Source organism: Lepus europaeus, chromosome 6, assembly GCF_033115175.1.
Source record: "Lepus europaeus isolate LE1 chromosome 6, mLepTim1.pri, whole genome shotgun sequence".
In the NCBI taxonomy this organism is placed as follows: Eukaryota; Metazoa; Chordata; class Mammalia; order Lagomorpha; family Leporidae; genus Lepus; species Lepus europaeus.
In genome coordinates, this window is record NC_084832.1 from 15,200,293 (window position 1) to 15,216,063 (window position 15,771).

Sequence of the window (15,771 nt, forward strand, 5' to 3'; positions counted from 1 at the left end):
GCCACCCTGCCCTCTCCTCTCCTTCTTAGAGAAGCACAGTAGGAAAGCTGAGCTCCCTGAAAGGTGTCCCTTTTAATCTGGCAGATTCCGGGCACACAAGCTTTTCCTTACAATAAAGACTGATTTTTTCAAACAATTTTCTGCATATACCTTTTTTAAACATAAATTTCACTCACTTGCATTTTTTTTTTCAAATTAGCTTATTCTTAACAGATCAATCACAAATCTAAATGAAACCCATTAAAGTGAAAATACACTCATTTCCCCCAGGACCTCATTCCTGAAACAATTTCCAGACTTTTAAGGAGATACTTTGCAACACTGAGAAAGGAGGGAGGAAATATTACACAATGCATATTCATGTCCTTAGTTCCCTTGGGCATTTATCTTGCGGTCCTCCTCAGGCCTGCCACACCCTCCGCTAGCCTGTCAGAGGCAGGAGACTGAGTGACTCAGGCAGGGACCCTGGCCTGCTGCCACCTCTGACTCCTTGTGGGGCTGCTGTCAGGTCTCTGTCTGTGTTCAGTCTGGGCTATGAGTATCAGACTGCAGAGAGCTCCCTGACTGAGACGCCCCAGTTCCATTCTAGGCTATACAATTTATGAACTGCATGACATTGGGGAAATCGCTGAACCTCTCTGGTTTCTCACTTTCTTTGCCCTCAGAATGATGCCACTGGACTAAATAAACTATGTGCTGCATTGCTAAAAATATTGGAGGCATCACAACCTCTTCAATACCTGGACAGTCATCCATACTCTAACTGAAAATGTAGAACCATCTATTTCTACCCTGAGATGGCTCAGATACGGAGTTTACTGATGGGAAAGACTGGAACTGGCATACTTTACCCAGATATTGATTAGAGGTTCACTGTTTCCTGTTTTCACATACATTTTTCCATATAAGTAATAATTTTTCAAAAACCTATTTCACAGCATATATTGAGCTGTGAAGCTATTTACTCTAATTATAACCAAGGTGACAAAGTAGAGAGAGGTCATGTTAGGCCCCTGTGGCATTGCTCATACCAACCCTTTAATCACCCTCCCCTCATTAGGTAAGATGTACTCACCACTGGATGAAGTGGTGTTCCTGGAAACATCAATTGCATCTGCTGGGCAAGCATCGCTGCTGCAGTTTTTTGCTGGATCAAGTTGTTCCTCCCATTAATTTCAAGTTGAGTTTTTAAGTGTGTTGGAGGGTGAAGATACTTGCAGTTCTCTCTTGAACAACGGCCCTGTAAAAGGAATATTTTGGGTTTAGGACTGTGATAGGTAGCTTGCTATCCCCAACATCAATTGTACAATTGCCCCTTATATACAAGGGCATAGGATCATGCATGCACATGTTGGGAGGTTGGGAGGAGTGCATCACACTCTACACGATGAGCCACATTGCCAGAACTTGAGAAGTGGAGCTTCTTTTTTTTTTCTTTCTTTCTTTCTCTAATTTTTTTATTGGATTTCAAACCCTAACAATGGATTGCAAAGAAATGTGACTGTTAAGAGTGAAGGGAAAGTTTCTTCATGCAGGCAGGAGGGAAGGCAGTCAGAAGGGTGTGTTTATTGTGACCCATCAAAAGGAGTCTTTGAACTTGCTATACACTGGTTTATACATGCTAGAGTGATTTCAAAATATGAATTATATGACAAATTTATGCAGTACAGACTGCAATTAGAATCTGAAGTATGTGTTTCAGATTAGCTGAAGACATCCCTTATTTCAACTTATTGATGAAGAGGCAATGATGGCACAGGAACCAACATTTCTTTTCTTTTTTTAAAGGTTTAATTATTTGAAAGTCAGAATTGCACACACATACAGAAAGAGAGAGAGAGAGAGAGAGAGAGAGAGAGAGAGAGAGATCTTCCATCTGCTGGTTCATTCTTCAGAAGGCTGCAGTAGCCAGGGCTGTGCCAGGCTACAGTGGGGACCCAGGAGCCTCTTCCGAGTCTCTCACAAGGGTGGCAGAATGCAAAACATTTGGGCCATCCTCCACTGCCCTTCCCAGGCCATTAGCTGGGAGCTGGAACATAAGTGGAGCAGCCAATACTCAAACCAGTACCCATATGGGATGCTGGCATTGCAGGTAACACCACACCACAATGCCAGCCCAAGTCAATATTTCTTAGTAACGGGCACATAGGTGAAATTTCCAGGTTTGAAGCCATATACTCATCTGCAACTGATGCCTTTGCTGCACAAAAGCTGCCACTGTACATCCCTACCCTACATCAAGATAAGAGCACAACATTTTATGTCATAATATGATGCAGTAAATAAATACTGTTATGGCTAAAGTAACATTTGGATGTTAAAATGGAAAAAAATTTTAAAAACTAGGTGACAGGTGTACATAAAGCCAGTATTCAAGAGTAATTGCACATGGTGGTGTTTATACTTAATCCTCAAGTTTTCAAAACTACCAATTGAGAGAATCATGTTGATATACGAATTATGCAATTTCTGGAGAAAGAATAGCAAAATGTGTTAACCATTTTGAGTGTTATCATTCCCTAAAGAATTAGTCCGTTTGCAACCAAAGAAAGAGAGTATGGGTTTGTTTACCAGATACAAAAATAATTTTAAAAAGCAAGCGTGGTGGATCTGGGGAAATGAAGTTGTTTATAGTCATCCTAATTCTAAACATCTGGAGTTCTCACTCTGCTTCCCACTAATTTCAGCTGCACTTTTGGCAGCTCAGGCTTGCTCTCTGGAGGTTGAATCTTCCCCCCTGCCATGGAAAAGGGCAGGCATGGGTCCTGTGCAGTGCTGGTGGTCTGTGCTGGTCAACTGGCACTATCCCAGAGGTCAGCCTCTTCAGGGAGGATAAGAAGGTAGGTGCTGAGAATATCATAAGAAGAGGCCCTTGCTTTCTACTAAATATATATATATCGAGAGAGAGAGAGAATAAAACAACAGAAAATGTTTCCTTATTCTCACGTTCACATTGTGGATGTTACATTCGGCTTCTTATTTTCAAATAGACATACTAGGGCAAGTATTAGAAGGCTTATTCTTTTTTTTATCTTTTAGTTTGTTTCCCATTGACTTTTTTTAAATTTTTTAAAATTTTTTATTATTTTTGACAGGCAGAGTGGACAGTGAGATAGGGAGAGACAGAGAGAAAGGTCTTCCTTTTGCTGTTGGTTCACCCTCCAATGGCTGCCGCGGTAGCGCGCTGCGGCTGGCACATCGCACTGATCCGATGGCAGGAGCCAGGTGCTTCTCCTGGTCTCCCATGGGGTACAGGGCCCAAGCACTTTTGACTTTTTTTAAGAAAGCTTTTATTTAATTAATACAAATTTCAAAGGTACAACTTTAGGAATATAGTGGTTATTCCCCCATACCTGCCCTCCCACCCCCACTCCTGTCCCACCTCCTATTCCCTCTCCCATCCCATTCTTCATTAAGATTCATTTTTAATTAACTTTATGTACAGAAGACCAACTCTATACTAAGTAAAGATTTCAACAATTTGCACCCACACACACACACAAAGTATAAAGGACTGTTTGAGAACAAGTTTTATAGTTAATTCTCATAGTACAACTCATTAAGGACAGAGGTCCTACAGGGGAGTAAGTGCACCGTGACTCCTATTGTTGATTTAACAATTAACAATCTTATTTATGACATCAAGAAGGCTTACTCTAAAGCTACAGGTAACCTGGAAGCTCAACTGGAAACTACTGTGAATAAAAGTAGTCTAGGAATAGCTGCGTCCTTCTCCATGTGTTCTCTCTGAAAATCTGACCTGTTGTTTTAAACAGTGTGGTGGACCTAACATTACTCATTGCTTTGACTTCTCAGGGTCCCTCCAGTCCAAGAAACTTGCTTGAAGCATCTCTTATTTGACGTCCCCTTCTTCCTTCCCTTAACAATTGCCTCAGTCTCTCAGTTTGTTGAAATGGAATCTCCAGGAGAGCTTTTGGAATGAGCCAGGTCCTCCAGCATACACACATGGCCGTCTCTGGGTTGGCTGCCTTGTGAGACTACAATCCCAACATCTGGGATGGGAAGTGGTAACATAGCTACCGCCTGTTAGCTAGGGTACAGGAGGGTATGCAGAAAGGTATTTCTTGTGTAGAGGATAAGCCACCCCGGGCTTATCTCTGATAGCCTCAATCCAAACTCTCTTTAGCTACAAACATGGCACTTGGGAGCTGATGCCCAGAAATGTTTGTGTGTACAAGGTACACTTGTGAACCTATAAACACAAGTGTACAGATGGGTCTAGTGGCAGAATTTCACAAAATGAGGATGGAAAAAGAGAGAAGTCCACACTTATACCAGCATGGCTATTAAGTGTGTTCCCTCAGGTACTTGCTAATATGATTAGCAGTCTGCTAACATAATACATTGTACCTATACATACAAACTTGGCTGGAAGAATAGTTTTAATTAATTAATTAATTTGACAGAGCTATAGACAGTGAGAGAGAGAGAGACAGAGAAAAAGATCTTCCTTCCGTTGGTTCACTCCCCAAATGGTGCTGTGCCGATCTGAAGCCAGGAGCCAGGTGCTTCCTCCTGGTCTTCCACGTGGGTGCAGGGGCCCAAGCACCTGGGCCATCCTCCACTGCCCTCCTGGGCCACAGCAGAGAGCTGGACTGGAAGAGGAGCAACCGGGACTAGAACCTGGCGCCCACATGGGATGCCGGCACCGCAGGCGGAGGATTAACCAAGTGAGCCATGGCGCTGGCCTGGAAAAATAGTTTTCTAATAAATACTGTTATCTGTTTATATAGCTAGGACACTTAGGAACTATATAACCTATTTTCAGCTAATAATACATGATTTATAGCATCAAATTAGTAATTTATTGATGGAACCTTCTTTTTCATGAGAATTAATGTGATTTCTCAGTGTCCTTACTTAAACATTTGAAGTAAGGAATATTGATCACCTATGGTCCAAGCAATTTGTATAGTGTTATCTCATTTTCTGTCACAATAGCAATACTAATTCCTACTTTACAAAGTGGTAAATGGGCTCAGAAGACTAAGGAGCTTTACCCAGGTCATATAGCTGGTAAGTGATAGAGCTGGATTTTAAATCTCCCACAGTCAGTTACATCACTGTACCAAGCTATTTATTATCAACAGTAAGGAAGGATAAAAATATGCCACTATTCTTATAAAATAATATGATACATAAGGAAATTTTAAAAATTTTACTGATATATGTATATATGAGAATTTGGAAATGGAAAACAACTCTTAAGCACACAAGTTATAGGCTCATAATTGGTTCTCTTTTTTCCTATCGACTTTGCACAATTGCATTTTTCTTCATTTATATAATGAAAATAATTATTGTGTCCTCCTCTTAGGACTGCTATGCAATTAAATGACTTAACACATGTATAAAGTTTAGAAAAATGCCTGGCATGTAGCAAGCCCTCAATAAATGTTGTTATTACCAAAGGATGAAAAAAATTGTGTATAATATTTTGTTTCCAGTAAAGTACAGGATCATAGATTTAGTACTATTCTGGTTGATTCTTTGGTTCTTCCATAAAATAAGCTTTCACATCAAAACATGATAAGAGCTACATACATTCATTCAAGTATTTTATGTTTTAAATTATTTTCAATTCTACAGGGTATTTTTGAAAGTACCCATATTTAAAAGACAGCCCTGAACCATGGTTCATTCTAGTAGCAACATTTTAAAAAAAGATTTATTTATTTGAGAGGCAGAGTTAGAGACAAAGAAAGGGAGAGACAGAGAGACGTCTTCCATCTGCTGATTCACTTCCCAAATGTTCACAATAGCCGGAGCTGGGCTGATCCAAAGCCAGGAGCTTCTTCTGGGTCTCCCATGTGGGTGCAGGTGTCCAAGCACTTGGGCCATCTTCCACTGCTTTTTCAGGCCATTAGCAGTGAGCTGGATAGGAAGTGGAGCATCCGGGATATGAACTGGCACCCTTATGGAATGCTGGCACCACAGGCAGAGTTTTAACCTACTACGCCACTGTGCCAGCCCCCTGGTAGCAACATTTTGAAGAATGTTGCACCATAGATGTATGGGGTATACCAATTCCAAATTGTCTCCTAGGAACTCTAGGAGACAGTATTTTAGTAAGGTATCCTATAGAATTCTGAAATCCTAAAGGAAAAGCTACTGTCGAAATATAAAGAGCTTTTTGACGTAGTAAACAATTTGTAAGGAAGTTGTTAAGGCATACTATTTCCCAGGATATGCACTGTTGCACAAAAACAGTTGATTATCAAAGCAAGTTGTCATAGCCACATGGGAGAGGGCAATGTGCAGAAGTGTAAGGCAACATTCTATGTCACCTTGACACAAAACAGACGTGTCATAAATAGGGTTTCCTGATTTTACTTCAAGAAATAAAAACAAAAGGGTCTCAGAAGAAACTTTCCTTGAGACAGTAGGACTTGGTTTGTGTTTTAACTCTTTCTCTGTTTTTTGGTCTTGCTGCACTACTCTTTCCAGAGACTTAATGGAAGTAGAGTTCAACCCCTGGAGGCAGGGATTAGTGCATTTTCTGCAGGATTGGGATGGGAGCTCTCCCTGCCTGGGTGCAGTCTGCTAGAACTGGGAAACAGGAGGGACCCTGGGTGAAGGCCAGTCACAGGGGTCCATGTCAAGGACCAGTTTGGGAGTTGCAGCTCACAGGTCACCCAAGCCCTTGATGGCTTTCTTCATCCAAGTGGGGCATGCTAGGTGTAGAAATGCAAAGCATTGTATACTTCCAGGCTAGGATCTCATTCATTCATTCATTCATTCATCCATCCATCCATCAAATAGTTATCAATATCCTGTTACATGCTAGGCATTACACTCAGAACTAAACAAAGGGGAACAAAAACAGGACATGGTATCTGTCTTCGTGAGGCCTGCAGTAAGTGGTAAAGATGGATGTTAACCAAGTCGTGCTGCCAATCAGTCTCCAATTACACATTGTGATAGGTGTTCTGGAAGAGCATGCTGAGAAGCAGTGGGAGAGGGGTAGAATTGGAGATTGGCACCGCACTTCCAACCTCACTTCCGGCTGATGTGCGCCCTGACAGGTAGCAGTAATGGTTCAAACACTTGGGTCCTTGCCATCCATATGGGGGACCCAGATTGAGTATCTGGTCCTGGCTTCCATTATCATCCCCGGTCATTGTGAGCATCTGAGGAGTGAACCAGTGGATAGAAGCTCTCTGCCCATCTATGCCTTTCAAATAAAATGAAAATAAAAATTTAAGAACAAGATTACTGGGCCATGGAAGGTCTCTGCAGAAGCAACATTTAAACTGAGACCTGAAAGATAAATAAGAACTTGGCAAGGGAATGAGAGGTGGCCAAAGCGTGTGTGTATGTTTGTGTGTTGTGTGTGTATACTGTATACTGTAAGTATGTGTAGTGTGTGCTGTGTATATTGGATGTGTTTGTTATGTATATGGCATGTAAACATGTTTCTTATGTGGTATATTTGTATGTTATACATGCTGTGTATTGTAGAGTTTATGCTGTGTGTACATGTTTTGTATGTGGTATATATACATGTTGTGTGCATGTTGTATATGTATTGTGTTGTAGCATGTAATGTGTGTTTAGATTGTGTGTAGATTATGTGTGTATAGCATGTTGTGCATATGTGTGCGGTCAATGTGTCATCTGTGTACATGTATTTTTATGCATGTTGTGTGTGTTCTGCATTCATGTTGCATGTGTATGTGCATGGAAGTTGTGTGTGTGTGGTATGTGCATGTTGTAGGGATAAAACATGCAGACATTCAGAGGAAGACATCATCCCATCTGGGGACCTGCAGGCAGCTTTCTTTTCAAGGTTAGAGTACAGAAGCAGTTGAGGTAGGAGCCAGATAAAAACTTTGAAAACCCTGTTAAAAGCCATGAACTTCATTGCTGCTGAAAGTTTTTAGGCAGAAGAGTAACAAGATAAGATTTATACTTTATGCTACATTTAAATCTTGCCCTGATTATTAGATTTTATATTTCTAGTTTTATTATGATTTGTACTTGGAGACCACTTGTCTAAAAAGAATTACAGAATTCTGAAGGAGTCTACAATGAGTTGGTGCAATTTATTCTACCTCCTAAAGTAATCTCTGCTCCAAGAATATTTAGATTACAGAAGGTGATTAGAATCAAGTTGGAATTTCAAGCCGAATTAAATTCATTAAAATAAGTGACCATGGAAGATTCTAATACAAAATACTCATGTTGGTTCCCCACGGGATGAAGAAAGATGCTAAACAACTGTAATATGAACTTGGCAGGACAACAGATAAGCGCTAACAGAGCTGCATGGCCATTAAATTACATGGCACATCTTTGGCTAAGAAAAGAATTCAGAATCAGGTTGGTAGGAGAAAGAAAAAACATAATTGGAAAAAGAGATTTTCTAATTGCTTATTTTAAAAACAAGTAAGTTTTAGAATCTTTTCCTATTATGGTCCTCATTGAAAAAGGCAATTAAAATATGGGCGCACAAAGAAAACAGATTAATTAGGGAGCTTGCTGAGGAATCTCCTGGTAACAACAGGAGTTTTTGCCCACAGGGATAGCTAACAGACAGCTATATCCCATTGGTTCTCCATGGGGAAGAGAGTACAGTTCTTATGATCTGCAATTCTGTTTATAGGCCCCTGGCGTACGTATTTTAGGAATAATTTGAGCTCTGCTTGTGTGAGCAAAGTCATTGGTCATCAGGCTCTGAGGAGGCCCTTTTAGGGGAGAACTATTCCAGTTGAGGGCCAGGCTCACATTCTGATCTCTTGAATCCTGCCTTTTCCAATTCGGCCTGAGCAAAAAGGTGGGCCAGGCCATGGAACAGCGAGTGCTCCCTCAAACCGTGGAGGGCAGATGGTGCGTGCTCTCAGAGCGGCCTTCGGGGACACTCTGAGCCCCAGAGCCTGCTCTGGACCCCAAAGCTGGCCATGGAAGAGCCTCTCAGATTCCCTGCATTCCACACGCCTGAGACCAGCTGAGTGACATCCCAAGGTCAGGACAGATGCTCTTGCCTTGAGGTCACATTCCTGAAGCCTGCTCCATCTTGGACCTCTCCTAAGAGGCGGTTTCAACCAGGGCTGAAGGAAACCATCTTGGAACTGAACTATGAGGACTCAAACTCCAGCTCTGCTGTTGTTGCCAGGGCACCTTGGACAAGCGCAGCCTGGTGGCCTCCGGCTGCCATCTCTGTAAAATGGGATAATAATACTGTAGTTGCTAGTGCAGAGGCTTTTAATCATGACTAAGTGTGCATGTATACAAAGTGTTTTAACAGTCCCTGGCACATAGTCAGCATGCTCTGAGCTTTATTATGCTCATCATCATCATCGTTACTATTAACACTTCTGTGTATTAACAGTCTGAGCAGATTGTTACTATTAACCCCTTCTTTGTAAAAATACAAGGACTACTTCCAAAAGATTCAGGAAAATGTGCCTTATGAAAAAAAAAAATTCATGAATGTTAAAATTTTCTACACCAAAATAACCTTCTTTTGAAATTCCATTTTCCATGGAGTTTTTGCAGTTCCCTTACACATGATGTTAAAAACAACCCCCCTACTTGTGCTGTTTCTCTGTTGCTGGGCTTCTGTATGGCCTTTCTCCCAAGCTCTTTAACCCTTTTTATCCTTGTTCTCACGGTCAGTGCCAACTTTGGTCACTTATCTCTTCAAAGAGGCCTGGGTCTGTTTTTCTTTGAAATCTCCCCTGCTGAAACTTGCCAGGGCTGGTCCACACGGCCTGACTGATCTATGGTTTACAAAGCAGCTGTGTCTTATAGTTGGAGAATCCTGGAATTCTGGTGGTGGTTTCATCCCAAAATGGTTAAATGAACTTTTACAAATAATTTATCATTCTCTGTGCTTCAGTTTTCTTATCTGTCAATTGGGGATGATCCTGTTCCCATATCTCAGTTGCTTTTCATGACTGTTAGAGCCCAAGAAATAGCAGAAGTTGCTTTGAAACAAAAATAAAGAAAAACAAAAAGTGTAAATTGCCATGGATATTTTTTCCACATCTATTTCCTCCTTAATTGTTCCTATTCTGGTAGAAAGGGAAGCTGCATGAACCAATGGTCACATTACAAAGTGACACGGAGTTGTATGTTGGCAGCTGTCCAGATATGTTCTTACATTTATGAGATGTCTATGTGAGCTGGCATGAGGAACATTGGCAGAAGCAGCAAATTAAGTCAAAATCATTTAAGGCTGGAGGGATTTATTAAGTACCCACTGTGTACACAGCTTGGAAATGGAAAACTCCATCAAACAGATGAGTCTTTTGGTCCTTGGGCCATGTAGTTGTGAGTTGTGACTGAATGATTGGATGTATCAGATATTCATACCTCAGTTTTCCTACAGCATCAAGACATCTAAAGGCTTTTGAAAGTGGGGAAGAAACAAGGGCTGTGATCTGAGTAAGGGGAGTTGGATTTTATTGGTTCATCGTTTATATGAGTCTCAGTCAGATGGGCCAAGGCTGAGTTTAGCACTGGGTTTGAATCTCTACTTCTTCCCCCAGAACATTTCCAGAAGGATATGTGCAAGTGAAAGTGTAGGAGAATAAAATGGTTATTTACATCACGGCTTAATTTATAGCATTAACTATGGGACTGAAATAGCGCTATTCTAAGGCAAGTGACAGATTAGGCTTTTAAGACTTCTTTTGAATTTAAATAAACTAATTGAGCCACATGAGCTCCTTGTATTATCAGTTCTAACTAGATTATGTAGCAAATAAAATAAAACTATGTAAGGGCATCAGAATTAGAAGGAAGCTTAAAATCTGGGGAATTGTTATAAGCAAATGATAACCAAAACTTCCATCAAAATGAACAATTGCCCATTATCATTGATATTATGCATGGATCCATAATAGGCCCATTCTGTTTACTTTGTTCAATTTATAGTTCACTTCATATTTTTAAAATATTTATTTATTTTCACTTTATTTGAAAGGCAGAGAGACAGAGATCTTCCACCCACTAATTAACCCCCAAATGCTTGCAACAGCCAGGGCTGGTGAGGTCAAAGTCAGAAGCTTGGAGCTCTATCAGGTCTTTCATGTAGGTGGTGGGGACCCAAATACTTGAGCCATAATCTGCTGCCTCCCCGGATGTGCATTAACAGGAAGCTGGGTTAGAATCAGTAGAGCTGGAACTCAAACCAGGCACTCAATCAAGGGATGTGGGTGTCCCAAGTGGCCACCTAACTGCTGCACCAAACGGCTGCCCCTACAATTTCTTTTTTATAGTGTACATTTGCAATAAATAATATAAGGTGTTAGGGTTATTAAAGACAGACAAAATGGAATATTTGTAATCTTTTCTAGGCTGCGTTCTTTTTTTATTACTTCCATAATATGGAGGAACGTATAGGAAGATTTGACAGTGTAGCCTGATGGATAAATCAGGAGAAAATCACAAATAATGACAGGCAATCACCACCACCTCCAATTCACCCACCACTGATAATGGCACAGCTGCCACTTCAGAGGAGGATAAGAAAAGTGGGAATCAAGTTAGGGAGGTGGGTGAGTCAGTCTGCATATTCTTTCCAGAAAACCATACAAGTCCTGTTGGGTCATCCTACTGCCTCACCTTGTCTATAGGGATAGTGTCCGCAGCTCTCCAAGGCTAGTGTGTTAACCTCTCCTAGAGGGAGTTACAGATGCTTCTGGATGCCCTTAACCCTGGATTTGCATTGAGAGCAGGCTGCTATCACCAGAAGGCTAGGAACACCTGGAGGCCAGCCCAAGTGCTTGGTGAATAGATTTGGGATTCAGTCAATGGCATTTGCCTATGCCATTGTCCTAGTCTTCAAGCACTGTTGGCTTTGATGCATGCCATCAATTCTGTGCCCATTTTAATAAACAGAACGTAAAAATTAACAAATGGGGGAGGGCAGAGAAAGTCAGTGTTTTGTAGTTTTCCATTTCAAAGCATGTTTAGGTCTTATTTATTATTTTTTAAATGGATTTTTGGTTGCCAGGTAGGTTTCAGTTTTTCCTGCTCTTTGTGTCTTATATACAGGAGAGAGATGTTTGTCTGTTTTGATCAGGGAGCCAAGCCCTGTGTTTACTGGTAAGGATTCTTCATCCTCTTAGTTTTACACGTTAACTGAAAATGTGCCAGAAGAAAAAAAAATGGTGAGAGCAAAAATAGCCCTTGGTTCTCTAGATTCAAGGAAACAAACTTCTGGGCACCAGATGCTTCATTTGAAATTTGTTTTACTTAACTAGAATATAAATGTCTTCTGAGTCACTGAGGTACAGTGGTTAGCATGGATGGCGATAATATATCACCTTAACCCAAACCATCCTGGTGGCTATTTGACTTCATAGTGTCTGGATTTTCTGATACCATGTTCCTGACTGTGCAGCCTGGTGCTGGACTAGAAGCCCCATAAAATGTTAATAACATAGCCTTAGAACTTTTCCTGGCCTCTTCTGTCTACTTCCTGTACTCCTGTTCAAAGCCCACAGTCCACAACCATCACACAGTTAGACTTAGTGCCTGTTATCAAATGAGCTTTCTTCCCTCCTTCAACAAACACTTATTGAACCCCCTCTGTGTGCCACGCCCTGAGACATTAAGTGGGCAATAACATATGGCATGGTAAGTGCCACAAAAAGGGAAGTACATGGCTTCATGTGAACACCTGTGGGCAGCTCTTCAGAGTTCAGGAGTCAGAGGGAACTCCATCGGAAGGGACATTTACTATTTTTTTTTAAAGATTTATTAATTTATTTAAAAGGCAGAGTTACAGAGATGCAGAGGCAGAGGACCTTTCTTTCTGTCTTTCTTGTTGTCTGTAATTCTGCCTCACAAATACATGAATACATAAAATCTTTAAAAAAAAAAAAGCCTTGATGATTCACAACCACTCTATGGAAGTTAAATTCCTAAAATTTTTAAAAGGCATTCCCAGAGCACTTAGAACAGGTAAATATTTGGTAGACATTGCTTGCTATTCTTTTTTTTAAAAAAACATTTTATTTGAAAGGCAGAGTTACACAGAGAGAGGGAGAGACAGAGAGAGAGGATCCTCCATCCATTGGTTCACTCCCCAAAGGGCCACAACAGCCAGAGCTGGGCCAGACCGAAGCCAAGAGCCAGGAGTTTCTTGAGTCTCCTACATGGGTGCAGGGACCTAAGGACTTGGGCCATCTTCTGCAGCTTTCCCCGGGCACATTAGCAGGGAGCTGCATTGGAGGTAGAGCAGCAGGGAATCAAACCAACACCCATATGGGATGCCTGCACTTCGGGTGGTGGCTTAACCTGCTGTGCCACAGCACCAGACCCTGCTATTCTTATTAGCACCAGTCATTAGCAATTCTAGAAGGTTTGGGGTCTAGCCAAAGACACAAAAGCATCATTACACATCTCCTGTTATTGTATAATCTTTTAAATCAGATTTGAAATATGATGTTGAGAATCACCTCCCCTCCTGTGCTTCCTGGAATTCAAACACAGACACAGCCTAAAAGGCCAACATTTAGTGGATGTGCTTTTGTACTGGAAATTCTCCTGCTGCAGGTAGCAAATAGTCTCAGATACTCTTCCTGCTACTCTAGCCACTCGAGTGCCTCCCTCACTGTCAGCACCTGCCTCCTAATACCCAAAAAGTCAGAGAGTTAAACCGAGTGCAGTAAAGAACCTCCCAGATCCAGCTCTGCTGCATTACGATTGGTTGTTACCCACCAGGGACCACCTACAATATTAGTTATTTTGAATATCACACCTGATGATAAACATACTTGTGACAAAACCAGCATGCCCTAGAGTCAGGAGGGCTTCCAGGAAGAAGTGGGAGAAGGATTGAGCGCCCTGTGGATAGAGGCATGGGGAAGGGGTGGACAGCAAGGGGAGGGAGATTGAGAAAGTTAAGGAGGAAAGAAGGAAGACTGGGTTAAGAAGCACTGGTTGACAATGAGGAACTGCAGCATCCTTTCAAGAGTGCCTTCATTCTGGGTGACACAAGAGGACACTCTTCTCAGGCTGATTTGGGTTCCTTGTGGCTTTGGAATGAACTGCAGACTGAACTGCAGCAGAGGAGAGTGACCTTCATAAAAGACAGCCTGGGTATAGGTGGCAGCACCTTGTACCACTGAGCAGGCATTGGCGCAGTGCCTGGGGAGGAAAGGTTGAGCTAGGCTACACAGAAAAGGCAGTGACCCCTGGAAGAGTCTCCTGAGAGCAAAAGCAGTGTGACAGATGGTTTGGGAGCATCTACTCTAAGTCAGAAATGGAGGGAATTGCAAACAGGACATTAAGCCTTGGCCCTGTGCTCAGTGAACATAGCAAAGACTTACATAATACTCTAGAGACCACGTAACAGGCAGTTTCTAAAGGCTTATCAAAGATCATGCCTATTTATCCACTACAAGAGACACTGTTTAGGGTCCCATTTTACAGGATGAAATAGAGGCGTAGAGAGGGGAAATAATCCCCCAACGTCATGCAACTAATGAGCAGCATAGCTGGGTGTCCATCCGTGCAGACTGGCCTCGGGGTCAGTGCTGTCACCCCCATGCCTTGTAGAGCTGTTTAAGGAAACTCACAATGGAGCATTCATATCACACCTTCAAAAGCATTCTTCACACACGGTGTCTTATTACAGCTTCACAACATTCTTGTAATATGTTACCCCAGTTTAAAAGTAAGGAAAAAGAGGCTCACCAAGATTTAAAGGCACATTCCAGGTCATGTTGTGAAAGTCAAACAGAGTCAACTAAACCCCGGTTCTGCATCACCAAAGCATGCAGCCTCTCCACTGTCCCCTGTGGTCAGTGGGAGAAAATACAGGGCAACAGATTTTTGGCTCAACAAAGGACAGATCTGTTTAAAATAGAATGGGTAATCTCGTATGATTATGAACTTTAGGGAGCTGACAGTGGATGACCAGTATTCTGGGTTGAACTGTGTCTCCTCTTAAAGATATTTTGTTTTTTATTTTAAATTTTTTTTTTAAATTTTATTTGAAAAGCAGAGAGAGAGAGAGAGAGAGAGAGAGACGGAGAGAGACAGAGAGAGACAGGCAAACAAAGACTTCACAACCATTGGTTTACTCTTCGAATGGCCACAAGAGCTAGGACTGGGCCAGACCAAGGCAGGAGCTTGGAACACAATCCAGGCCCCTGACATGGTGGCAAAGACCAAGGTACTTGATCTATCTCACCTGCTGACTCCCAGGGTGCACATCAGCAGGAAACTGGAGTTGAGATTGGAGCTGGGACACAAACCCAGGGACTCTGATATGGAGCCCAGGTGGCTTCTTATTTATTTATTTTTTTTTGAAAGTGTTTATTTAATAACTATAAATTTTATAGATACAGCTTTTGGAATATAGCAGTTCTTCCCCCAATATCCACCCTCCCACCCCCAAACCATCCTACCTCCTACTCCCTCTCCCATCCCATTCTTCATTAAGATTCATTTTTAATTATATACAGAAGATCAACTGTATACTAAGTAAAGATTTCCACAGTTTGCACCCACACAGACACATAAACTAATATTTGAAGACTAGTTTTAATGTTAATTTTCATAGCACAATCATTAAGGACAAAGGTCCTACATGTGGAGCAAGTACACAGTGATTCCTTTTGTTGATTTAACAATTGACACTCTTATTTATGATATCAATGATCACCAGAGGCTCTTGTCATGAGCTGCCAAGGCTATGGAAGCCTTTTGAGTCCACAAACTCTGACATTAAGAGAGGGCCGTAGTCAAAATGGAAGTTCTCTCCTCCCTTCAGAGAAAGGTACCTCCTTC

At 41.6% G+C, this 15,771-nt stretch overlaps 1 protein-coding gene across 9 annotated transcripts in view; it reads right to left on the reverse strand.

The window, feature by feature from the left end:
* Nucleotides 1–15,771, reverse strand: part of MBNL2 (muscleblind like splicing regulator 2) — a 170,177-nt gene that overhangs the window by 53,930 nt on the left and 100,476 nt on the right. For all 9 annotated transcript variants that reach the window (XM_062194007.1, XM_062194006.1, XM_062194010.1 and 6 more), the window contains one exon: nt 1,076–1,240. In XM_062194007.1, coding sequence (XP_062049991.1) covers nt 1,076–1,240 — 165 coding nt within the window. The remainder of the gene's footprint in view (nt 1–1,075; nt 1,241–15,771) is intronic.